At 37.7% G+C, this 26,482-nt stretch overlaps 1 protein-coding gene across 7 annotated transcripts in view; it reads left to right on the forward strand.

The window, feature by feature from the left end:
* The window catches only part of lsamp (limbic system associated membrane protein), a 140,733-nt gene that overhangs the window by 79,153 nt on the left and 35,098 nt on the right, over window positions 1–26,482 (forward strand). For 2 of the 7 annotated variants that reach the window (XM_088381511.1, XM_088381512.1), the window contains 5 exons: window positions 22,417–22,463; window positions 23,873–23,933; window positions 24,019–24,058; window positions 24,714–24,839; window positions 25,141–25,219. In XM_088381511.1, coding sequence (XP_088237637.1) covers window positions 25,164–25,219 — 56 coding nt within the window. In that variant the 5' untranslated portion in view covers window positions 22,417–22,463; window positions 23,873–23,933; window positions 24,019–24,058; window positions 24,714–24,839; window positions 25,141–25,163. Of the gene's footprint in view, window positions 1–22,416; window positions 22,464–23,872; window positions 23,934–24,018; window positions 24,059–24,713; window positions 24,840–24,862; window positions 25,220–26,482 lie in introns of those variants that run through there. The other 5 variants (XM_088381508.1, XM_088381510.1, XM_088381514.1 and 2 more) reach the window with 4 other exon arrangements.

The raw sequence follows: 26,482 nt of genomic DNA on the forward strand, positions 1-26,482 counted from the left end.
AACTTGGTTTGTAGTTTGAAATGTGTCTATTTTTGATTTATTTCTGGAACTTTTTAGACACACCTTGTCGTATATTTTTTTTTCCTTGCATAGGTTATGACTGTCTGATGTAAGATTTGCTACTTCAATGACCGAGGAACATTCCGTCAAAGGGGAGCATGCAAGGACAGGATTGTCCATCATTATTATTCCTGTTTGTCATTTTAGTTTCCACACTCTCTGACCTTCACTGGCCCTCATTTATATCTCGGTTTTGACGTTTCTATTGAAGGCAGTGATCACAAGAGTTGGTCATTTATTTTTTTAGCTGACAAAATTCATCTATTTAGTGTGAACACAAATTACCGATCATTCTGTTTGGAGCTGAATTTTAGGATCATTTTAAGACAGACCGTTTTGCAATCTTCAATAGGTACTCAACCAGCAAGAGTTTCATAAATCCCCGCATAACACTGTTGTAGTCTTTTTTAGAAACAAAATCCGTGTATGGCAGAGGAAATTCATACAGCTATCTGACACACTGCCTTCACGGATGGCTACCCCGGGGATTTTTAAAGAAGTGCATTGGTTTGGAAAATCCTGTCCCATTAACTGATGTTTTGTGACCGTTCAGTGTAATGAATAATCATAGGCAACCTAATTTGCATTTAAATTCATGCCGCTTTCGCTATTTGAACAAGAACAGGTGTGAAAATATTGTGGATGATTGTTGGAAGATAGTTATCCAAATTGTCAGTCAAGGCAGTGCCCAGGTCCAGTTGTTTTTCCATGTGAGCTATTTGGGCAAAATTTATTGCAATATGATTTGTATGGTGCATTGCACACTGCTATGTAAAATGTATACATCAGCGATTTAATCATTTTAAATATTCTAATTATTATAACTAAATTATGTAGGTATTTGATGACGTCTGCATAGACTAAAAAAAAATCGGAGAAAACACCATTTGCAAAATAATTTGGAAGTAGAAAGGAGAAAAATATCAAATCAACCCTAAGCACTGTTTCTGCATTACCAATTATAAATACCGGGAATCAAACAGAACTTATGCATGCAAAACCCCAAAATGTGTCATAACAAATCATGTGACATTAATCTTGCCGCTGCCAACGCAGAAAAACACACCTGACAAGTCTCGCAACTTTTTTGATGTTCTAGTTTCTTTGGGAGGCTGTCCCTTTTTTAATATGGAGGTGAATGTTAGAGATTCAGGTCACCAATGTCACTGCTGCAGAACTGCCAAATTATTGGCATTCACTTCCGTAAGAATTTGTCTGTCTGCTAAACTGTAAATTTGGGATAGGACAAACTATGGTAAAGTGCAAAAGAAATATATCGGTCAAATATGACGATTATAACCATTGAAAATTTTGGCTGAATTATACAGAACTGTTCAGATGATTTTTAAAAACACTCTCAATGAATGTTGTCAGTATGCAAATTTTTTAAGTACTGAGCCAACATCACACCACTTTGTTTTATTATGCCGATGCTGAGCTGGCATTGTGCCTAGAAGAAGAAAACACACTAAGCAATGAGCATTTAGAAAACTATTGATCTGCTCTAAGGCTGATAGAACAAATGTCAGAGAGATGATTCTAAAGGCCTAATATATTGTATCGCCATTTATCACGTCCAGACAGGAGCTACAATTCACTTAGTTGGTAGTTCAACATATGTGGCATAGTGAACAACACATTCATTTCACAGCTCTGAGTTTGGGCATACCAGGTTTCCCAACTACATTTTATAATTATTTATTTACATATCAAATATGTATTTTTTGATCATCTTAACACAGTAGGGACAAAATAATATGCAATATTTAAAAATATATATGTTTTAATATTTTCTTTTTATTTAGATTATATTTTCCCAGCATTGTATCTGTAGACTGAGGTTTTAGATGGTAGTCCTTTTGAATGACTTTGTGACTTGGCTTACAAATATTTAATGAAGTTAAAATGAAACAAAATAGGAAAAACCCTCCAGATGTAAACCTCCCTTTTTATATTAGCATTGTCTTCCCCTACCGGAGGCCAGAAACACAATATAAGTTCTATTTCTGATAAGTACTGTCATAAGAGGAGGCTGGTGTGGAGCTAGTCATGTGACTCACCAAGCAAGAAGTGCATCCATCGTTTTTCAACATCGCTCATCCTGTTCAGGCTCGGGGGGTGCTGGATCTTCTCCCAGCTAACATCAATGTTTTCTGACATGACAAGGTTACCAGGTTTTGTGGAAATTGTCTTTGGTAAGGTCGGACTTCAGTGAATGACAAAACTCTCATTCCCAATTAAAAATATGTCCCTTGTCTTTGTCAATTCCAGATACTAGCAATGCTTACTATTCAGATGTCGTATCCGCTAATTTCCCTGACCAGGCTTGTGAGATTAGAAGGCCGCCAGTAGCTTCTCTTGCGCAGCCCATCTGAGACCTCCGCATTAATATTTATATCGTAATTTGAATAATGTGAATCCATTTCAAATGACAAAATGAAGTTTTGAAAACAGAGCAGTGGAACTGACAAGGATGTTACAAATGGGAAAAACAGTGTAGGCCTAAATTCCAACTTCACCGACAGTCAAGGCTTTGTAGACTAGGAAGGAAAAAAAAAAAGCATCAACAGGCTTTGTAGAGAAAATACCAGGAAAAAAAACGTATCAACAGGCGCGATGTATACCACGCACTCAATAAACGGAAAATTGACCTCGTCTCGGACGAAGATTCCTTGGAATATTGGTTATCAGGAAAGGTACTGATGTACTGTATCTCATTTCACCCTTGTACTTCCCCGTTGCTCTCTGGGCGATGCAACAACAATAGATTCTGTACTACACACAATTTCTCACCAAGTATAAAAGGATGCGGGTGAATGGAGCAATGGAGTTACAGTCCCAATGGATGAGGGAAAAGAAAATTAGATTAGGTGCCACTAAGGTGAGTGTTGCTCTAAAAAAGAAGGCATGGAGGAGAAAAAAAATCATAAAAAAAAAGGACTCTGAAGAGAGTAAATGATCTCTCTTGGGAGAAAATGTGAGATGAGAAAGAAAGTGTGTTCTTTGTGAGGAGTTCCTGCCATGTGTGAGATTTCTTTTTTTTCGACATTGTCTTTGTGCAAAGCTCTTCCCTAAAATAATTGGTTATGGGTAGCAATTGTAGCACTTGTTTCATTTTTAGTTCATCAAACGTCTTACTCTACAAATCTCAAAGATCTTAGAAGAATTTTTGACGAGAGCATGTAGCAAATGCGACTTTATTTTGTTCACTCAACTAAAATATAACTAGCAATTCAAGTTCTCTCAAGTTTATTCATTACAACATCCCTTAATTGGAAGTTATTTGGAATTCTATTGACAACAGTGTAGTGAGAGCACACTTTTATAGATTTACAATATACTGCAGAAATACCTTGAAGTTCAAACACATTCCATTCTTGCTTCAATTAAATTTATCATTGGTGAGAAATATATTAAACTGCCACAACCAGATAGACGAACTGCAGTTGAAAGAAGTGCCTCTCTCTTATGACGGGCTACGAATTAAAGCTTCAAAATTGCTTTGCTGAATAGATTGTGACAATTCCACTATGTTGTATTTCAAAATTGTTAAATCAATGGAAAAGTTCTTCCCGCCTCGTCTCATTTGCAGTCATATGTATGTATATACTATATATATATGTGTATATACTCTATATATATGTGTATATACTATATATATATATAAACAGGTTCTGAGGACGGATAAGGCTATCTGAATTGCCCTAATCATCCCCTCCAAAATGAGTTTGAGAGCTTTTGCCCACAGGCTGTCAGTTTAACGCTCCGAGAAGGAGGTCAAAAGGCTCCAGGTTTCATTCGTCCCCAGTGCAATTTATTTACTTAATGGCACCTCGCCTTAGGTTGCTTGTGTTCTCAGCTACTATTGCTTATTTCTACATCTGTATTCTGTGCCTTTTGCTATACCTGATAATTGGCTTTTCATGTTATGAGACCCGGATTGAACTGGATCCTTATCAATCTTGTGTACGAGGGGGTTTCTTTCATTTTGTTTTTGTTTCATTGTGTCTGACTTTTTACCTTTTAAATAGGCTTATCTTCATTGTATACCTTGACCTTACCCCCCCAGTCTAGATTCCGATTTGATTCAGTCACTGGAGTTAATAGAGTACGGAAATTCCAGTTCTTGCATGTTGTAAATGTTCAACGACAAGTTATAAAAAAATTCAATAATGTTGAAATGCATACTGTTGCATCATATCGTTTTTTTCAGTACCATTTGACCATCTGTAACAGGCATGCCAGGCAGCGTGAGAGAAACGAAAAAAGAGAAGCTTTATTGGATATCGTCTCCTGAATAGAAATGAGCCATTTGCTTCTTCTCTTTATCTCCATCTTTTGTGGGAAAGAAAGTATGCGTCAAAACAATGCACTCTGCATAATGAGTTATTTAAAGCCGCATCAGATTGACCACCTTGGTAGACACAAAATTTATGGCCTTGTCCCAACCTTCGCAAAGGAGCTGAATCCATTTTCTTTATCATTTGGAGCAGACACAATGAGAAACAAAGAAACAAGGAGAAAGAATAGAGGAGAACAGAGGCAAAACAGAAAAGATGCCCGCGAAACTAAGTTACTTTCAACAATAGCTTATCTAGTATAGGGTACATGCTGTATTCCTCCATCATAGATATGTTAAGATCCAGGTTTGACCTAATTTTTTAAAAGCCAGAGGGCTTGCTATATGATTATCTGCAAAAGGGATCTGTTGTAATGTGATAAAAAAAAATGGATTTAGAAAGCGAGCTTGTTCTCTTGAATGTGAGATTAAAGCTTGGACAGGATTGAATATATTTAAAACCATGAAACACAAAGAACAAAACATGATAAAAAGAAGACAGCAAAAAGGCAAATAATATATATGACTGACTTTGGCATTTACAAAGCCCAGTTCCAATAAAATTAGGAAATCATTATGTAGTATGTAAATAAAAATCTAACACATTTTGCAAATCTTTACATTTTTTATTCATTGAAATACACTGAAAACATATTTAATGTTTAATTAATTTAATTAATTAATGTTATGCCTACAATACAATCAAAAAATATTGCGACTGGCATCTTTACCAGTGGTGGGTATTTCGAGCAAATTTGTCCGTTCCAGGGTTGTTGACAAAACTTGACATAAAAATTATTTAAAGTTCTGAGTCTTACTCTTATTTCAGTGAAACCCTCTGGGTGAACATTTGCTCCATTTGGAATCTCGGTGACTATTCAAGAGGTAAAATGCCTTTTTCTACTTTGGCCTGCTTCCCATCATCCAATAGGAAATTGGCCACATGGGCATTCTAAATGCAAATTGGAATCCATTTTATAGACTCGACTGACCGAATGTGTACAGTATATGCTGTTGTAAGGCTTTTTGGGAGAGAATGTCGGACATATGTAGTACAATGTATCTCGCAGAAGGAGACGTGACAGCTCGTGGATTCCATCAGATTGGCGAAGGATACGAGAAGCCAATATTTCTGACAAATGAATTGTTTATTTTTCAACTGTTGGGCATGAATGTACAAAAAGTCTTTTATGAATTCAATTTATTGCCCATTGAGAAACTGCTGTAATTTTTAATCAGCTCATCTGTAATAGCTGACAGTTCAAAGTCCTGTGAGCCACTACGTAGAAGTGATAAGACGACAATTTGTAGTATCAAGTGTGAAATTAATGCTTTATCTACCATTTCCCAGTGCACTCATCTAAAAAATTATATCAAATAACTCATTTGTCAGTCTCACTTCAGATTATTGCGAATTTCCCTCACTCTTCTATTTCCATAGTTGGGATACATTGTAACATTGGCCAGTGTATGAATTGTTTACCATATTATATACTTTTATTATATTTATCATATTTATATTTTATTTGTTGTATTAGACATTATATAATTATATATACGTATATATACATACATATATATGTATGTATGTATGTAAAAATAAAATTGTATATATATATATATATATATATATATATATATATATATATATATATATATACACATCATTCTCCAAAAGATTTTCACTGTCAGCATGTACTGTATATTTTACTGTATATATTGTTGATGGCTGATAAGTATAAATAAGTCTTCTGCCTTTCTGACTTTTCACAGTAATATTCTTTCTGACACTAAAAAATTTAATTTTGCTTGAAAAATGTGGGAGTATAATTGTTGCTATTATGTTAGACAACCTTTTACTAGAACATCATAATTTCTGTCTTTTGTGCTTTTTTTGAGGTAAGTGCACCAATGACACTAACCCAACAGAAATAATCAACACGGTAAAAGTGAAGATCTATCTTCAACAGAGGCCCTACTTTCAAAAAACACTTTGTCACAAGACAGAATTGCATGAAAGGATTTAAGAAGCTTAATATTGTGAGAACTAAAAATGAAGCAATTCTTATTACACATGCAAAAACAAATGGAGCCACAGCTGATCCTTCAAAACGCCCACGTTGCAGAAAGTCCAACTAATCAGGTAAAGCAATGCCTTTGGTTCCACTTAACCATAACTAAAGTAATTTATTCTAGTCATTAATTGTCGCAACCACGAGTGGCCTGTTTCATTTCTTTGTTCAAGTGAGGTGAAGAGGCCTTCAGCTGAGTGTTTTTCTGCTGGTGGGAATGACAGTGAAGGGTGTTCCGCTTCTCGCCAGGCCATAACCAACACTCATATTCACTCAAAGCTCTACATAGGAGTTTCTGAAGGACGTACTTCGGAGGAGCACGTCGCTTCATCACTCAGCCTGCTGACTTGTTGTAATCAGAGTTTTGAAAATCCCACCCATAACTTGCTGCTGCCCCGGCTTGTTAACTATCTCCTCCATCAGCCGCATGCTTTATATTGTCACAGTGAGCTCCATGAAAGCAGCTGGCTTGCATAAATAGATCTCTAACCTCCCACACTTCCTCATATCGTGACAGGTAAACAGAGAAGTCAATCATTGGGAGGGGTACTTTGATTCCTGAAAAACAACACGGATGCGCTAATGTGTTATACGTGATCCCTCTGCCTCACCGTTAGCGAGAATTTTTGCGTTGCGTGCAACTGCTACGTACGTCTATTTCAATTCTGTCATTTTTATTTGGGATCAAGGCTGTTTCAAGTTCACCATCCATTTCTTGAATGTGATACTTTCATAACTATTCAATGGTACATTCAACTTCGAGGCGTTCCACATTTATCTAATTTAAATATAATTTTATTATATTGTCAGTCTAGATCACGTTCTCACGTTGAACAGGCGATATTCATATATCTGGCTCAGCTCTTCGTACAAAGAATAATCACATATAAAACGTGCTTCAAAATGTTTTTGGTGTGTGGATTGATTGTGGTATTTCAGATTTTTGACAGCAGCAAATTATGATGGATAGATGAAAGCAGCACAAACACTCAATTCCAAACTTTCACTGTCATGTTGTTTTTATTAATACTGATATTGCGTTTCTCTTTTAATTTCATCAAAAGTAATGAATGTGACAAATTGTGATGAACAGCATGCTATGTGGTGAATATTAATACCCATCAAGTCGTCACTCAGTAGGATGATAATCGACAGCAGCCTGTCATTTAATAATATACGTCAGGGATTCGAAAGAGATAGACAACAATTCAAATGTTGCAAATCATCTCATTGCCTGAGACTTAAATTAGAGTTTTATCAAGATTTAAATTTGTCATTTCCGCAAATAGCAAATTATATACTATGTTTGATAGTTTGCTTGTCAGTTCTCGCAAGTGTGTTGCAAATATAGAGTAAATAGCGAAGCCTGGGAACTTGAAACTCTTCTTTGACAGAAACTAGCAGAAAGTCACTTTTGTATTCTGCATGGTGACAAAGACTTGTGCTGACCTCTCTTTCCATGAATCCATCTTATTGAAAGCATTATTGCAAAAGTAAGACCTAACTACTGTTTGGCTTCTTTAAAGACTATTAAAATAAGATAAATGGCTCATTCCTCAAGGTATTGAGAGGTTGATTAAATTCTTCAAATTAGTTAATGACAAAACGATTTGTTATCAGCTCCGCAATTAACTGATTTACAGTATTACAAGACCAGAATTAATGCAATGGTGAGTTTGAAATACTCCACATAGGGAAAAACATAAAGAAACAAAGAGAATAAGACAACGTGTATAAGATCCATTTGGCCAAATTTGCTTTTAGATACAATCATGGTCGGATTGGAGTGGATTACCGTCGCATTCTATAGTGCTACATCGCAAAGGTGAATCCACTGACATGACATGTTCCACTCAGGCTCCCTGACATCTGTACTCCAAAAGTAGAGAGGAGCATTTAAAGGCTTTCGGGAGAAGAGTCTCTCCTCTGATACTCGCAGCTTTCAAGGGAGACATGTTTTCTATTCATGCTGAACTGCCAGTGGGTGTTTAGATATTCACGGTCTTCTCTTCTGCTCTTTGTCTCTCACTGTATTATCTTCAATTTCAAAGCTGTTGTTGTTTCCCCTGTTTTTTTTTTTTTTTCGGCCTCCACAAACACATAGTCACGAGGATCTCGAGCTACTGGGTGCTCTTTCTCTTCTTTCTTCCTCCCACATTTGTGCTTTTTCTGCTCATCGCAAAGTCGTTCAATGTCACTCGTCGAGTCGTAGTACACTCGTAAGGTTTCGGGCCACTTGTGTTTTTGAAAGGCAGAACGTGACGAATAAAGTGCTTTCATACAGTGTATCCACTGACTATAAAAGATTTTACCATTCACGCAATCATATTTTAAACAATGTTAGTGTCGTAGCTGTAGCCTCCACAAATAAATGAAGGCTCAGTTTTGATGGACAACATGAGACCTAATTTAACTTAATTATTGTAGTCGGTCTTTTTAAGGGTCTGGAGAGGCACTCAGTATTGTTTCTACTAATTTACCTCTCTGAAATAAGGCTATTATAATTAACCTTCCTTTTTTGGCACTTATATCCAAGTTTGAACTTTGTGTCATGGTAAATGAGAACCTCTCGTACAGTTGCACCTATTCATCTTAGCTTTTTCTCTTAAAATTTCTCTGGATTAATCTGACTTCGTCTGAAATATTTAGGCGGAATTCATAGAAGCGTCAAGGTGCTTTTTGTCTAGTTTTCTGTGTGCTCTCCTCATCTCAGATTCAACAGCGGGCCAACCTCAGCTGGCATGGACAAGATCCTGTCAGCCTCCATGGGAGCAAAGTCCTAATTAGTGCGAAGCACACTGGCTACTTTGATGTTCTCGCCATCACCCTTATTTTCCAGATGATATGCTACGAATACATTAACATCATGGTTGGTTAACACTGGGGCACAATGAGTATACTAAAAAAACAAAACAAAAAGGAAAGCAAGAAACAAAAATAAAGATTTATGCATATGTAGCAGTGAGAGTTGCCAGAAACACCTAGAGTATATCACAATAAATACGTACGTACATACATGCATGCATACATACATGCATGCATACATACATACATACATACATACATACATACATACATACATACATACATACATACATACGTACATATGTATATATGTACATACGTATATATACGTACATACGTACATATACGTCCGTACATACATACATACATACATACATACGTACGTATATATGTACATACGTACATATATGTACATACATATATATGTACATACATACATACATACACACAGACATACATACACACACGCGTACATACATACACATGTACGTACATACACACGTACGTGCATACACACGTACGTACATAAATACATACGTACATAAATACATACGTACATAAATACATATGAAATTACATACATACATACATACATACATACATACATACATACGTACGTACGTACGTACGTACGTACGTACGTACGTACGTACGTACGTACGTACGTACGTACGTATATATGTACATACGTACATATATGTACATACATATATATGTACATACATACATACATACACACACACACATACACACACGCGTACATACATACACATGTACGTACATACACACGTACGTACATACACACGTACGTACATAAATACATACGTACATAAATACATACGTACATAAATACATATGAAATTACATACATACATACATACATACATACATACATACATACATACATACATACATACATACATACATACATACATACATACATACATACATACATACATACATACATACATACATACATACATACATACATACATAAAAAAGACTTTTGAAGACCAACTTACTTTAAGTGGTTTTCTAGATGTGAATTGCTTCTGCTAAATTTCTCAGATCATCCACTGTGCTGCAATTCTGTGAAGTTTGTATTGGTGCCAAGTGTTTTCGGACTACATGCTGTGATAGCCGTCTGCTGAGAAATAAGTGATGCGCAGTCTTTCACATCTATCGCCAGCGTTAGTTAGCCTGCCGATCCAATTTATTAGTGTTTTAGTGTTGTTATGATATAGCCTTGTTGGGAGAAGTTGCTCTGATGGTGGGAGGATGGCTGGAAGGACGGATGGATGAATGGACGGACGAATGTATGTATATTGATTAGATTGCTAGGGTTCAACTTTTCAGAATTCAGTTTTCTGTCCTTTACGTCCTATCTAAGTATAAACCTAAATGTTTTGAACACTACTAGAGTAACAAGTGAGGCATGCGTGTTTTTAATAAATGTTTCCAAACAATACATTCCCAAGCAAACTGAACTTAAACTAAAACTTCGTAAATCATTCTTGCCACAAATAAATAACAGCATTCATACCCATACAAGAATAGCTAGAATTGATGTGTAAGTTTCTATACTTCATCTAAAATGTTAAATTATAGGAGGGGATGCCTTACTGAAAATAGAAAGACCTTGTTTTGTAGCTGCCTGATTTAGTTATAGTGACACAAACACACAAACTCCCAAGGTGAAAGCAACACCAGCATGCTGTCGCAGCTGCTACAGAATAACAAGTAACCAATGGCAGGATTTGCATTGCATGGCCCATGTGCTCGGCTCCCTGTGCTTCTTCAGGTGTTTGCTCAATACAGATGAACGGAGAGATGAGCCACTTGTTGAAACCTTGCCCCAAATGGCCCATTACCGGTGGCCAAGAGCCCCAAAAGCTAGTTTAATCTAGAGCAGTGACACTTGCAATGATAAATCTACGTTTCTTCACAGCAAGAATTTATGACATATTGCAGGGCCAATGCAACAGGTGGCTTTCAATGGTTTCCTAAAATACTACTCGGAGATGATGAAACAAGCTGTGTCATTAGGGCTGTGTTCAAACGATGTTCCCGATAGCCTCAGCAGCCCCGTTTGGCCCAAATGTGGCGTGCTGGGACAATTTTTCCCCCTCCTTAATACTCTTGCTAAGTTTTCTCACATCTATCGCGATATGGCCATGGGAGGTACGATGCTGGTGAATTCTCAATTCTCAAAAGTCCACTCTGTCAGGTTCAGCTTGTAGTCTAGCACACATGTCAATACGTTCCCTCTGACTTTTTAATGGGCTTCTTCATGCTTCCCACGTTCTATGACTGCTTTCTACAGAAGAAATGTGGATGAAGGGCAGCTTTGAAGCACGTTTGTAACTCCTGTATGAAGCACCCCCCCCCCTGTCAGGCACCGGCTCCAAAATACATTCTGACTCTCAATAAATCTTGATCATATCAGCTTTCTCGAAAAACCAGTTCATTAATGCATCTCGTGTGCAAAAGAACCCATTATCGCAGCAGTCACAGCCTGTCACGTTTCCTCATTGCCCCCTCCCCACCAACCTGGTGGTCTGAAAAGGGTGTCGCCGTGAGTATAATGTAAATGGCAACTTAGCAGGAGAGCATACAGTAAAAATCCTCCAGCTTTTGAGAACAGTGTTGAACAAAAATAGGCCAGACAGTGGGATTGAGATTGAAAAAAAAACGGTGAGTTATTGTTTGTTTTTTCTTCACTAATATTATTATAGTGAGAGTATGATTTTCATGTTGTTTGGTTATTAAAACCGAGGCCTCTATTTTTGAGCTGGAATTTCATTATTAAATAGATAAAAGTTTACTGCAAATGACTTTTTTTTTTTCATTATTATTGCTGTGGTGATTGATGTGCTCTCAGGCACTTTTAAAGGCATATTTTAAACAATCCATATAAAATTGATCACGGTAATGACTTGAGGGAGCAAGCCAGACAGTGAGTTTGAATAATTGAGTAAGTTAGTGGGAGAAAGAGCTGGTGTTGTGTTTAAAAATGCAAACCTGTTTTCTGTCTTTTTTTAATGTGTTTTCTTTTGGGTAGCCATTGTCTTGGTTCTGAAGACAAAATATTGTCAGGGTGGCCTAAAACATCTGAAATTATTATTAAGTTATGATACGTATCAGTATAAGCTTATTGCATTTTTGAACGATATAATTCGATACAATAAAAGCGATTTTGATACAATATTTTGTAATTAACTTTTATTTTCAATTAGGCGTTGAAGTCAATTTCTGTTCATTTCAACGGCCCTATTTTTTTACTTTTACAAGTGCTAAGTCAGTTTATGATCACTGACAGCTAGTCAGTAGTTACCTTTGACAACTAATCATCTTTAGCTGAGTTGTAATTATTATCTGGACAGCAAACAAGACAATGCCTTTCCTTTATGTATGTTGTTGAGTTTTTGTTCCCCTTTGCGTTTAGACTTTTCTTCCTGTAGCGTATCTTCCCTTCACAAAAGGAAATAATTTGGCATTACAAAATCTCCCCTCTTGCCATTGTGTATGTATGAGAGAAATGAAAAAAAAAAATTAACGTGACAGACCATGTGAGGTGTAGATTAGCATTTTTGTCAGCATCTACACAATTATAGAGTATGTGTGACCATCTGTTGTATTAAACATTTGGATGTCATCGAATACATGCAACTGTATTTAAATTATATACCAGCTTTCAAAATGCATTTTATTTTGCGACATGGAGGGATAGCTGATAGCAGGTCTGCCTCCCAGTCAAGAGCTCTGGGCTCAAATCCCCACCTCTCACCCAAAGACATCCGGGATACAATCCAGCTATGCTCGGCCCTAACGAGCTTAAGTGGAAGAAAACATGGTGGGTTGGATGTTTTGTTCACCTCCATATGTTTTTTAATCATACCCTCGCTTTATACAAAAGAATAAAAAAAAAGAATCCAACAACAAAGATGCACATCTGTCCATTGGAGCTACTTAATTTATCCATGCACCAATTTCTCCTCTGAAGGATACTTTTTCTGATTTGCAAGCCTTTAGTCACACCAGCACTCACTTGCAAATCAGCACCAACATCTGCTCATGCATATAATGTCCTCTCTGCTGTTTCACTTTTGAGTCTGTCCGTATTGCAGATGCTCAGGGTAAACACCAACCTTAATGTGAATCTTGTGGGACATCAGATTCTCCATCTTTGAACTGGCTGGTGTCCGGGTGCAAACTCAACAATCGAGAGAAAACAAAGGAGACGATTGTGGACTTGAGGAAGGTCACGGCCCCTTAGTGTCTCCTCGCCCTCACAGACTCCCTCATCTCTATTTTGGACTCCTTTCCATTTCCACCACCATCACCCTAGACCTCAAGTGGGATTAAACCATTCAGCTCTCTGCAGGAGAGGATATTCTTCCTGCCACATCTGGAAAAAACTCCTCCAGCTGCTAACGAAGACGTTTGTGCAGTTCCGCACGTTTATCATTAAGTTCATCCCTACCTCCTTCATTATTAAATGGTACATTGGCAATGTGAACACGGCTGAGAAGGTGATTGGCTGTAAATTCCCATCCATACAGAACCTGTACGGTTAGACAACTCGAGGCCGTGCAGGTCGAATTCCAGCGGGCACTTCTCACCCTGGATACAGCTTGTTCGGCTCTCTCCCCTCAGGCATGACTCTACGGTCCACTCAGACCAGAACCTTTCTCCTTCTTCCCTTCGGCTCTTAGATTCTTGAGCACAAAATAAGACGGTATCTCTTAAAACATCACACTGATATCTCTTGCACATTCCTATGCTTAGATTTCATTGTTTATTTTCTTGAGCTGTTAGCATTCCATCGTTTGTCACCCCCCCCCCCGAAAAAAAAACTATTTGTGAATGGAAATTTCACCGACCATAGCAATGAAATAAGTTTTCATCCTGATTCTGATGGTGCAACGTGCAATACTTTTGATGGTGGATATGCACAAAGGTGCAAAACTGATACATTTTATTTTCTGGATTAAGTATTTCCGTCATTGGAGTTGATTGAGGACTGGTTGAGAAACTTTTGTTGGCTCCAAAAATTGGGAGTCACATTGTATTGCAGACATAGATTTAATATTGATTTATGAATACAACACATTCTGATTTCTTCTTTTGCTGTACATATGAATGGACATGAGTGGACATTTATTCTTAATTTTTCAAGTGGCTTCACTTGCAGCAGTTTTCTTCTTTTTTTTTTCTTTTTTTTTTTGCTTCAGACACTTTGGTGGCTCTCACTTTATAGTTGGTGCTTGGGTGTCAAAAGATGAGAATAAAATAGGAGGATCTACTGACATCCAGTGGGCATTAGGTTTCACTACATGAGATGGGTAGCTTAACACCATCATGTAAAGAAAGCTGTTCTCTTCACCTGTTTAGATTTCTAACAGTGTTCCTTACTCTATATGTCCCCCGCACTTTACTGTTCTCACCTATATAAAGAAAGAGCATATCATTCTTTTTAATAGTGTGAATATAAAATGTATTTTTGAATTCTTGTTACACTGACTTTCAAAACATATCCTTTGCATAGTGGTATTTATTTATTCCTTGATGCCACGCATGAATTTCTATCATCTGGAAAATACTGGTTGGCCACATAAAAGAGCCGCTGCCTTTCATCCCAGAGACTGCATGAAATGCGAAGGTCATGCTTTCCTAGTTCATGTCATAAGAAACTCAACGGGGAAAGAAAATCAGCGTGTGATTTACTCTCAAGTCGCTGATGGGGTAGAGAACCATTGGCCTTACTTCCATTCAGGCAGCGAGGGTTCACTTCCCATTGTGAAAATGAGTGCCAGTAGTAGTTTGCAATGTTGTTTGCCAGAAGTCAGCTGGCCACGACCCTGAACAGGATAAGCTGTTTTAGAAAATGGACGGATGAATTTACCCTTCATGAGTCCTCAAACTCATATTATGGTAATAATTGACTCTAATTGGGTTAGGAAGAATATTTGAATGAGTTATATAGTCACCAAGCTAACAACAACGTCTGTTAAAAGTATTTTGTAGCACCTCTTTGTGGTCTACATTTCATTTTATCTAAGCAGTTCAAATTGCTTCTCAGTCTCCCCCGCTCTCTCTTCTTGCTCGACGTGTTGCATGATTAGCTACTCCTCGTACTCCTTTAGTGAAAACGATACTTGTTAGAAGTATATCTTATGTAGGTGGGGATTGGTGACTTAAAGGAGAGAAGCCACAATAAATGACGGAGAGTGTTTAGCCGCAGTGGCAAATCTTAAGCGTATGCTTAATTTAAACCATCTCCTGCATATTCCATACCCTCCTACAATGGGTGTTTTGCAGCTTTGGGAACATTTTATGCGGGGAAGGAAAGGGGATTATTTTTCAGATCCCTCAAAGATGGGACAGAAATATGGAGGCTCTTTCAAAGCCCATTTGCGGAACATAGAACATCAGTCACACTAATTCTATATTCTCTTAGCTGTCACTAAAAAGGGGCTTCTAGCTATGCACTCAACTGTAGGCCTACATTGCTATAAAGGGAGATTAGAATTTATTTAGGGCTAATTGACACAAACGCACTGTTAGGAAATTGATGTGTGTGCGTATTTGAGTTTACACGTGGGTACTGACAAAAGTTGCTGTCAGGGATTTGGAGCCCATAAATATTTAAAAGTCACTTGCAACTTCACTGCTTCAATGCGACAAATTGAACATACTTTTTATTTTTTTTAATGTCTTTGACAGTCACTGGCCATTCATTTTGGCATCACATTTCTCCTCATGTGCCCCTAACACTGACACTTAATCAGGGGTGACTTGTTGTGACTTCTACTATTACTGCATTTTACTCATTACACACAGCTCAATAGTCCTCTTTGAAGTCACTCTTGCACATGGACACAGATACACGCACGTGCACACACTACTGTGGAGATCATTTCTCTTTTCCTCAGATGTTTCTATAGCAACGGGAGAACGGCTTACAAGTGTGACAATAGAAGCAGTCACATTAAAAGGGCCCGCTATCTAAATCACTATCTCGTAGCTAATAGTGGGACACTTACACAATATATGAAAATAGGTACGAATGACTGTTTTGTTGTACTATGGGGCGTTATGATTAGCACGTTGAATTTACAGTTTAGGGCTGGAGTGTCAAAGTCATTTTTGTCGTGGGCCGCCAAGAAAGTCTTAGTTTCCTTCAGAGGCCCATTATGATTTATACTATTTACAGTATAGGCTGCACAACAAACTGATGAATTACAAGTTTTCAAATCAGAGACTAGTAAAAACTATTTAACTATTTTGAAAAATGAATGGTAATAAAAAAGGTTTTTTTTAAAGTGAAGACAATTTGTAATTTTAATATTGACACTTGAAGTTGATGCACGCGGGCCACATAAAATTATGTGGTCGCCGTATCTGGCCCCCGAGTCTTGAGTTTGACACCAATGGTACTATAGGTTTGAATCTTGGCTCAGCACTCTTGCGTGGCGTTTGCATGTTCGTTCTGTGTTTGCAAGTTGTTTTGCCTTTTGAAAAACATGCAGGTTAGCTTGATTGAAGACGAAGTCGGAATAAATGCTAGTATGTTTGTCTATATGTGTTCTACCAAGTGATTGAGCAGGTGTATACTGCTTCTTACCCCAAATCAACTTGCTTAAGACAAGCAGAATAGAAAATGAAAATATAATACAGAAAATAGATTGATGGATTAATCCCAAAAAGGGCTTCAGGCTAAAGTGCTCGCTTTTATTTTCATGTATTCCACTTTTCTTCTACATAGCAGACTATTTGGAGATGCAAAAATCATAAATGCCCCTGATAAAACTCAAACGTGCCCCGGGTAAACATGCAAACACCACACGGAAAATAAAATGAGCCAGAATACAAATACAGAAACTGTGGACTGGTTTGCTGACTGTTTGCAAGACTATACTCCTACAACTATATTTTATCATCCTGAAATGTGCTGACTACATGTAAGAAAACATTCATTGCTAAATAGTACATTCTTCACTTTACTGAAAAACGCAATGCGGCCATTTTCTTCAGAGCCTCACACCTGCTTACAACCAGTAAATGCCAACTGAGATGACTTACGTTTTCGCTCAAACGATATTCTTGGCAAAAATAACTGCTATTATGTTGTTTTTGTTTTTAACAAATGTCAACTGAGGTCATAAAATTGTGATCTGACAGATGGCCGTGTACGCATTTATGTATCATAGAGCAACTTTACACTTGGAAAAATAGTCTCTGAAATATTTAAGATGTCACCATATGCTTATATTACAAGGTACTGGCAATACAATGACATAATGGTCATGTCAACCCACCCACCTATTGTCTTCAAGTTAATTTGATTCATGTTGAACATAACTCCCCGATTCTTCATATCAATACACTTCATGTTTTTTTATCCGAGCAAATCAGTGTCCGGCTTCAACTGGAAAATGAATGCAGCCCTTGTTTCAGATATATTAAGACATATAAGCTTAATTGACCAAGTCAACTCCATTAACTAATTGACCCACCTCAGACTTTAAATGAAACCTTTTGAATTACAGGTGAAACATCTTAAACAGAGAAGAGTTCAGTGCCTTGATTCAACTTATTTCCAGGGACAAATCAGAGTTGTAGAGGAGCTAATAGCCAGCAGATGTCTCCCCTTTACCAGGGAAAAAATTCCATGCCCATTTTCATCGTCTTCCCTGTAGCACCAGTGACTAAATAGGCCAGTGATAGGCCTGTTTTTGTTAGAACTCGGCAGTTTGATGGATTAGGTTCATCATAGATCTCCTCATAAATGAGATTGACGGTAGAATTGATAAGCAGGTCATCCATGTCTGATGTATTCTCATCCAGCAGTTCAAACTAATCTTTTTCCCCCAGAAAGTGGTGATTTCTGACTTATTGTACTGTAAGCCAACTTAAATGATAAGATTTTGTGTGTGTTAAAATATCAGGATGAAGTGGGTCTGATTTTATTTTTCAAATATGACAATAATGTTTATCTTTTTAGTGTGAAGTACTTTCAGTATAAAGAGTCATTTATTCATATTGCGGACTGCTTAACCTCATGAGGGTTGCAGGCGTGCTTTTCAATTTTTAATCAGGCTGTTGGGCTTGTTGAGCAAAAGTGAACCATTGTCTGTGTCAGGAATGGGCAACCGGCAGCCCGTAGGCAGCATGAGGACCCCGAGCACACTCTGAGTGGACCTCTGATTAATTAATTATCAATACCTTGCTCACCATAAATAATAAGAGAAAGAAAAAAAAAGAAAAACACATTGATTTAAGATTCTTTCAAAGAAAATGTGGGGATGGGGGGAGATTGTGGAAAAATCTCAGAAAAAAATTAAGTTAGCCTTAAAAATACCCCAAAAAACACCAAAATATTCTTAATCATTGAAAAAATATGCAAATCTCTGGGTGCTGAACCACGGGTATGCAGGGGTTGACTGCAATTTTAAGTTGTAATATCATAATATCTAACCCAAACCCTATACTATGACAAATAAGCCTATTATTTGCAGATTTGGAGTAAGATGTAAAGTAATTATCTTGGTTGGATCTGAAAAAAAAATCTAAATTGAACTCGCATTGGGCAAGGGTATATATTGGAATTAATAATATTATTGTAATTGACCATGCTTTGAATCCCCACAAACACACTATAATCCTTAATTCATCCATAAACCTGTTTTTTGTTCCTTTATTTGATTTACTTTCACCTCAAAGCAAAGGTGAAAAACACTTCCTGTTTGTCACTTTTGTCTGGCAACCGAAATAAGTTTGTATTTGGACTTGGAAAGTGCCCTCCGGCAATGATGTGATGAAAAGCTCAATTTGACCAGAGACAAATAGGCCTTGTCAGCCTGTGGGTCCATGTGAGAGGAAAAAAAGGTTACCTTGATATGGTGTGAGAATGTGGCCACAGAAAGTCTACATGTTTTCGTTTCCTGAAAAAATATATAACTTTTAATAATTCTCAGAGCATTTTATGGAGCGAAAAATAATTTAGATGTGTCCTACAATAGAGTGGCCCCAACATTATGCTCCCATTAAACAATCTAAGAAGAACATTTGAGTTTAAATCCTTGTTTTTTTTATTCATCTGAGATGTCAAACTGAAATATTCAACTCCCTCTAGGTATGCGTTGGCTGGATTACTGCATTAGTGATATGCAAATAGTTTAATCCTAAATGAAAAGCCTCAGAATGGTCTCCATTTGCCCATTATGTAACCGAGCAATTGTTGTGTACATACGCCTCGCATCTCTGCATATTAGCTGAGAGTGAGTATTGTGTATTATTTTTATTTAAACATATACGATATTCCACAAGCCCCTAGAAACTTCACAACTCATTGATCAGCAACTGTGATGATGGACACAGCAAACCTGATTTTTTTTTTTAACATTTCAATGAACTGGAGTGGGTGATGCATTAAAGTATTAAGTGTCTTTATTTGGGTGACATCATAAATAATAGAGTGGCTTAAAGCGTCTGCTATGTAATTAATTAACAAGGATTAACATGCGTGTCTATCATTAATTTAATAATTAAATATCACCTCATTTCGCTCCCACTCTCAGATTCAATAAATCATGTTTAAACGTCTTTCTGTGTTGAAATTATGTAAATGGATCTGTTGCCACAGATAATGGGGTGGTCCACACAACTGACTTGTGCAGTTAGCATAATCTGACTCCTAATCAGTTACTATTTTATAAATAGCTTTGGAATGTCTTATACGAATACTCATTAAATTATGATTGGGACAAAATAGATTACCCAATATCACTTTCTAATAACGAGCTCTTGGGATGACCAATGTCCAACAGAATGTAATTGTGACCAAATTAGCCCGCAGGTCTGTTATTTGCAATACCCTACCTCAGGCCGTTTTGGAATTTATTTCCTTGAGCTGGCTCCTTTACGGCCCAGCACTCTTTTACAGGCTGGAAGGGAGCTGCAGCCCAGTTTACGTACTCTCGTAAGACGGTCCCCGTAATGATTCTACTCCCAAGCCGTAAACGTTCCAGACAATGACTATTAAATTAACCGTATATGTAATTTAAATTCCTTACGTAGAGTGTCTTACCTACTCAGGACTCAGCGACATAGTTCTACTGATTTCTGACCAACCCAGTTTGGGCTGCTCAAATCTAAAAAAAAAAAAATTAAAGTACAAAAGATTTTGGGGTAATTTTTGGTGTTGTGTGTGAAAATTCAATCATAGAATTAAATTTTATTTTGTGTACTGTAGGACACAAAAAACACCTTGCTGTCCTCCTCTTGTCACGGTGCTGTATTTGTGCGCATGGCTGCTACTTTTCCATTAGCATGGGAAGGTGACAGTAAAAGATCTTAAATCTCCAATGATGGCTTGCTAAGGGAAAACTTGAATACATTTATCATCTGCTTCCCATCACTTCACCCCCCCCCTATTTCTATTTCAATTTGCTTTTCACATCTCATCCATCCATCATCTACATCGACCGAGTCTCAGCTATATGTCTCCGTCAAGTGTATTTTTGCCGTCACTCCGTACCCAAAACCTCCCCCTGAAAATCCCCTTATTCATTTCTTAAATGGGTGAGTGTCCTGCCAGTACCCCCTCAAAAGACTATAGGCATTATTGAATGAAATGCAGTAAATGTCACAGTTGGGGAAATTGATTGCCACATTGCTTGGCTTTCACCCTTCATCTCCTCCCATGTGTTTGGCCCAACTAAAATCTTTAAGGCTGAAGATCATTTCTATTAGTTGGATAAGTGAAGTGAAACAAAAAAAATAGTAGAGCTGCCACTTTGATCAAGACGATAGAAAATGCTCAAAGCTGTTGTTTCTTTTCTTCATTTATTAATTGATCAAATAAACTTTTGTAGAAACTCATTGCAACTAGTTTTTTGGGGTCTTTGCTAAGTTTTTGAGACGGTGATTAAAATTTTATGATTTTCGTCAAACATTTATATTGTACGCGTCATTAAATATTTTATTTGTTTATCATTACTATTTGTGCGACAATCACTCGATTTTTCTGGATTTTACTGAGTACACTATATATTCAAAACATTTTTTTTCTTTTGTTGAGATGAATATTATACAGAAAATGTTTGCTCGTATTCTCAAGGCTTGTACTGCCCCACAGGCATGTACACTCAATGTTGTAATACAATCAGCAAGACCAGCATTGAACATCTGCGAAACAAGCGCGAGCCAAAGCGTGTCCTCTGGGAGCCAGTGACCATGAACACGCTGCCATATGGGCAGGCCAAAGTTTTCTAATGAGGCCAAAAAATGATTGATGCCAGCAGTCACTTGCTACACAACAATCTGCATGACCAAAGGAGGCTCGATCAAGGCCAAATGAGTAATTGAAGCATCATTTCATTGCCAGTGAAATTCAAATTATATTACAGCAAAAGCTGAGCCACTCCAGTGCAGACTGCTCTAATCTTCGATGACTAATAACTGCGGGACATTTGTCGGTTTTGTTGTAACAATTTCTTTCCTCCCCAGCATATTTTGTTATATGACCAGACTAATGGCCATATTTCGCCCACCCTTGGGTTAGACCCTTCGGTTCAAACCCTGAATCATATCCATCCATCTCAAGGTATCAGCAGAGCTGTTGGTGGAAATCAATAATTTGTTGTTGATTTATGGTCGTGCTTGAAACTTCAACCTGACCACATGTGCATCCACCTTGTTTCCAAAAGTAGGACAGGTTCGTTAGAAAGTCTCCACAATCTTTGAAAAATGGTGGAACCAAAAAAATCTCTGCCTTGAGGTAGTTGATGATCGAGATGGATATTTGTTCCCCCATTTCTCAACTGAGTCCCAGTTTTCCGTATTTTTGATGATGTACAGTACAATTTTGCCCACTTACCTTGCATCTCATTTTAATACGGTGCTATTCTTTTTAAATAACACTTGCATTGGTGTCAATTTGAAATTCACTATTGAAAAATATAGTCATGTTTATACATAGGAATTACATGTCATACATAATTTATTTATAACTTCCGACTGAAGATATTTCCAAGCCGCGCCATCAATCTGCTTCAGAATCTCTCCCAAACCACCTGGTCTTGAAATAAAGCCAAATGGGACTGTGTCTCACTGTGATCCTTTTTTTTTTTTCAGACAAAGGGAAACGCTCAGAAAGCTGGGAAATAGCTGAGAATCGAAAAGTGAGTGTGTGGCAAAGGTGGTAAGCAGTTTGAAAAAGACAAAGTAGAGAAAGGGAGCTTGTTTGTGTGCATGTGTGTGTGTGTGGGGGGGTTATAAATAAATGAGGCTGAGGCACGAATTGGCAGCTTGGATGCGAGGGAGGCTTTGACTGGGTCGCCATGGAGTCGCTGTATATACTGTATGTGCCACTTCAGCGAAAAACAAGTGCGGGGGAGATTAAACTTGAACCAGTTATGATTTGTGAAAGATGCAATGAGGTACATCTCTTGGGTAAAAGAGTAAATTATTTTGGTCACCTTTTATTATTTGCCTGGCTGTTAAATATTTTTGGAAATGGAAGCCTTAGTAGTTGTATTTTTCCAATCACTGATCAAAAGAAAGTCTATTCACTTTCAGACAATGTAAATTGCTAGTAGCCATCTTTCCTGTCAGTCTCCCTCAAGATGTAATTAGGAGTTAAAGTGAATATAAAAGCATGCATATTCAAACACAGCTCAGCCATCCAACTAACTCCCAAGAAACCTCCAACACACACAAACACACACGCATAAATTCTTCATACTATTTTGCCGCTGTCTCTGCTTCTGCCCTGGGTAATAATCAGAGCATCAACCATAGACAAATTTCCATTATATGCAATTTCATGGACGATAAACCAATTGAATGTGTGCATGCCTCCTTAATATCTGCATGTGAGTACTCCCAATGAGAAAATTATATATTTTTATGTTTGTTTGTTTTAATTTGAATTGATGGAGTTCAGTAGATAGAGCAGAGGAGAGCTCTTGCAGCTCTGACTGGGGACAGGATAAGATGGAAGCTATCCAAGCTGGATGCGTGGGTTGTAGTCTGCTGGATGTGCTTAGTATGTCATTATTTTTATTTTTTTTAGTTTGTCATCATTCGTCACCTTCCGGCAGTAGAGGTGCAAGTCGAGGTGCTTGACCAAGACAGTGAGAGCAACTTTCCGTCGTGACAGGATTTGTTTCTTTATCATGGAGATCATCAAGATGAACAAATAAAATGTGAAACAAAACTATGATAAAATATTCAATTCCTTGTCTGCTGCTTCCTAATTAAGAGAACAGAGGCAAAATGCAGATCAGAAAATGCAGATGAGAATTAAGTGAGGGCCTGCAGACAGATGAGCTTTTGGCTCTTTTGTATATTCCTCTGAGAAATTTCAGAGAAGGAAGCACAGAGTCAGTGAGCATGACCATTTTTATATTTGTAGTTATTAGTTATAGTTATTTTTCAGCCTTTCAACTTGATTTAACTTGACAGTATTTGATCAGTCATAATCATTCATACTTAGCACTTTGCCAAATTCAAAAGAACAAGATCTTTAGAAAAGGGAATATTTTAGTATTGCCCACGCATTTATTAGACACTGATCATTTTATTTCAGATCACAAGAGGATACTAGTATGAGTTTTGCTTCTTGGAGTACTTAATCCTTCTGCCAGAGGGTAATGTATGGGTACCACAATCTTTACTGCCCGCCCTAAGGCCTTACCAATGTGCAGACTACAGCACATTATTTTCTCTGCACAGAGGGTGACTTGCCGCCAAGTGCCAGCTGGTGATGGAGGAGGTGAGAATGGACTCAGTGATGACTTCTATGCAGTCATCATTGTTGGCAGCTGGAACTTTGTACCCACAGAAATCAGTATACAACATCGGTTGCACTTTCTCTTCCACTTTCTTTAGTACTGATTCAGTTAAACTCCTGCAAGTGGAATAGTGGCGAGGTAAACATGTAGGTCGGGAGTCAGCAGAAAACATTATTTAAATACGCCGTGCAGATAATGAGACCAAAAATACTTCAAAGGTTTCGGAGGCTGCTTGCATTATACGCTACACCAATTAAATGTTCTTTTTATCATTGTTCTGTGAGGGCAGGATAAGTCACAGCACCTTTAAATATTTCAGAATCTTTATCTATCCATATCAACAATCATATCCCATGTTTTAGCTTTTTATAGGAGCCTGTGAGTGTCGGTGCACGACACAAAGGTTAGAAAACAAAAGGTTGCGCAATCTATATTTCATTTACAGGACTAAAAATGTAACTCATTGATGCCGGCATATTATCAAAGGTTATATTGTAAGTATTTGTATGTTCACAGCATGTTATCTTCAAACATAATATATTTAGAAACTCGTGAGGATTTTACTTTACAGGAACTTTAAATTACACAAAAAAAAGGCCGTGTGTCCCTCCTAAACTCTTGTCCCTTCTTGTTCAGTGTGCCACTTAAAGGGACCTCGGGGGGTGCTGTTGTCTTGACAACCAATAGGGAGCATCACAGCCAGGCACTGGATAACCAGAGCGAGTGAGGGAGAGCAAGGCAGAGAGAGAGAGGGGAGTGGGGGTAGGTGGGTGAGAGAGATTTCACAGCACTTTGTACGCCGAAAGCGTTGCACATCATTGGTGTATCGTACGAGGACAACGCTGCATGTTTTCATCCCTAAGTACTTTACTGGACTGTATTGGACCTCATTGACTGTTTAAGACTTCTGGACAACTACTCTGATTCATTCTGTCACTATCTCTTGGATTGCTGCCAAAACACTTGCTGCAGAGCTTAAAAAAAAAAATGCTCATCGGACGCAAATCGTTTTGGAGGCAGTTTCAGGCTTCTTTTTTCAGACTGTTATGTCTCATTCCTACAGGATTCCCCGTCCGGAGTGTGGACATGCAGCGGGCCACCGACAACATCACGGTCCGCCAGGGTGACACGGCCATTATAAGGTAAACAAGGCTCGTTTTATAACTTTGGCGGCCTTCCTTAGAGCTACTGATTGGTTGGAAGTGAAAGCAAGCAGTCTTGGCAATGTGATGTGTAGCAATTCCTCCCAATTGCACAGTTTGTGGCCATTCAGTGTCGGTTTGATGTGAGTTTTGTGCAGATAATTGTTGGCCATGAATTTGTTTAGAGAAGTGGAGGGGGCGCCTCAATAACACAACATCGCCTTTTATCATAGTACAATAAAGCAAAGTGAGGCCTTGAGATGTTCTTGTGGGTGCCTGCCTGGCAGAATTAGAACAGTTACTTCCTTAGATGCATGGTTGACAATAGCAGCATGTAAAGTACCAGAATTATTTTGAATGAAGCGTACATATAGGATGCTTGATTTTATAAACCTACAGAGCTGGCATTTATTTAGCCATATTTGTATGTTAGTTGCATGGCAAAGTCATGTTTTTATAATACCCATGCAGCCCCTATCCAATATAATCACGTCCCTGACAACGCAAGCTGTCAACAGCTGGGCAGATGTAACTGACCACGTGATGTAAAACGTGCGTTGCCTTTGTGGCAGATTATATATGTATGTATATATATATATATATATATATATATATATATATATATATATATATATATATATATATATATATATATATATATATATATACACGTAATTAATAAATAATCATTTTTACATGCCATAGTCTATAGAATACAGTTAATGAATATTGCGTCACTATTTGAATGAAGGGTTCTTTTCTGACTTGTCTGACCCAAAGATTACTGAAGGTCTTTATCTATTTATCTACAAGCTGCTCTAGCATTCTAATCATTTGAATCTTCTTGTAGTGACATCTGACCGTCGATAGCGTTGGCACAGACCTTAGCCATTTCAATCTAGGGCATGACATACCAGTACTAGTAGTTCTCGTCCCACTGTTTCAAGATGTGGGCCACTGATCACTATACTCTTCACAGCACCTTTATTGCAGCTGGGCCAGTTGTTTTAAAAAGGCAGTGTGATGGAAAATTGACTTTTAAATTGCTCATATATATTCATAGTTGGCTATCTGGATTTGCTGCCTGCCCACCAAGTGTGAAATCAATCAACCCAGCAAATCTTTCAGCTTTGTAAAATAGTATCTGCAAATGAGGCATTATGATTTTTTTTTTCCGAGATGGTGACAGAACTGTGTTCCTAATTTACATAATACTGGCCCTACAAAGTCTGTCGGCCCATGACTTGGTAGCTTAACTGCCAT

The sequence above is a fragment of the Syngnathus floridae genome, chromosome 7 (assembly GCF_059516105.1).
Source record: "Syngnathus floridae isolate MCC-2025c chromosome 7, RoL_Sflo_1.0, whole genome shotgun sequence".
NCBI lineage: Eukaryota > Metazoa > Chordata > Actinopteri > Syngnathiformes > Syngnathidae > Syngnathus > Syngnathus floridae.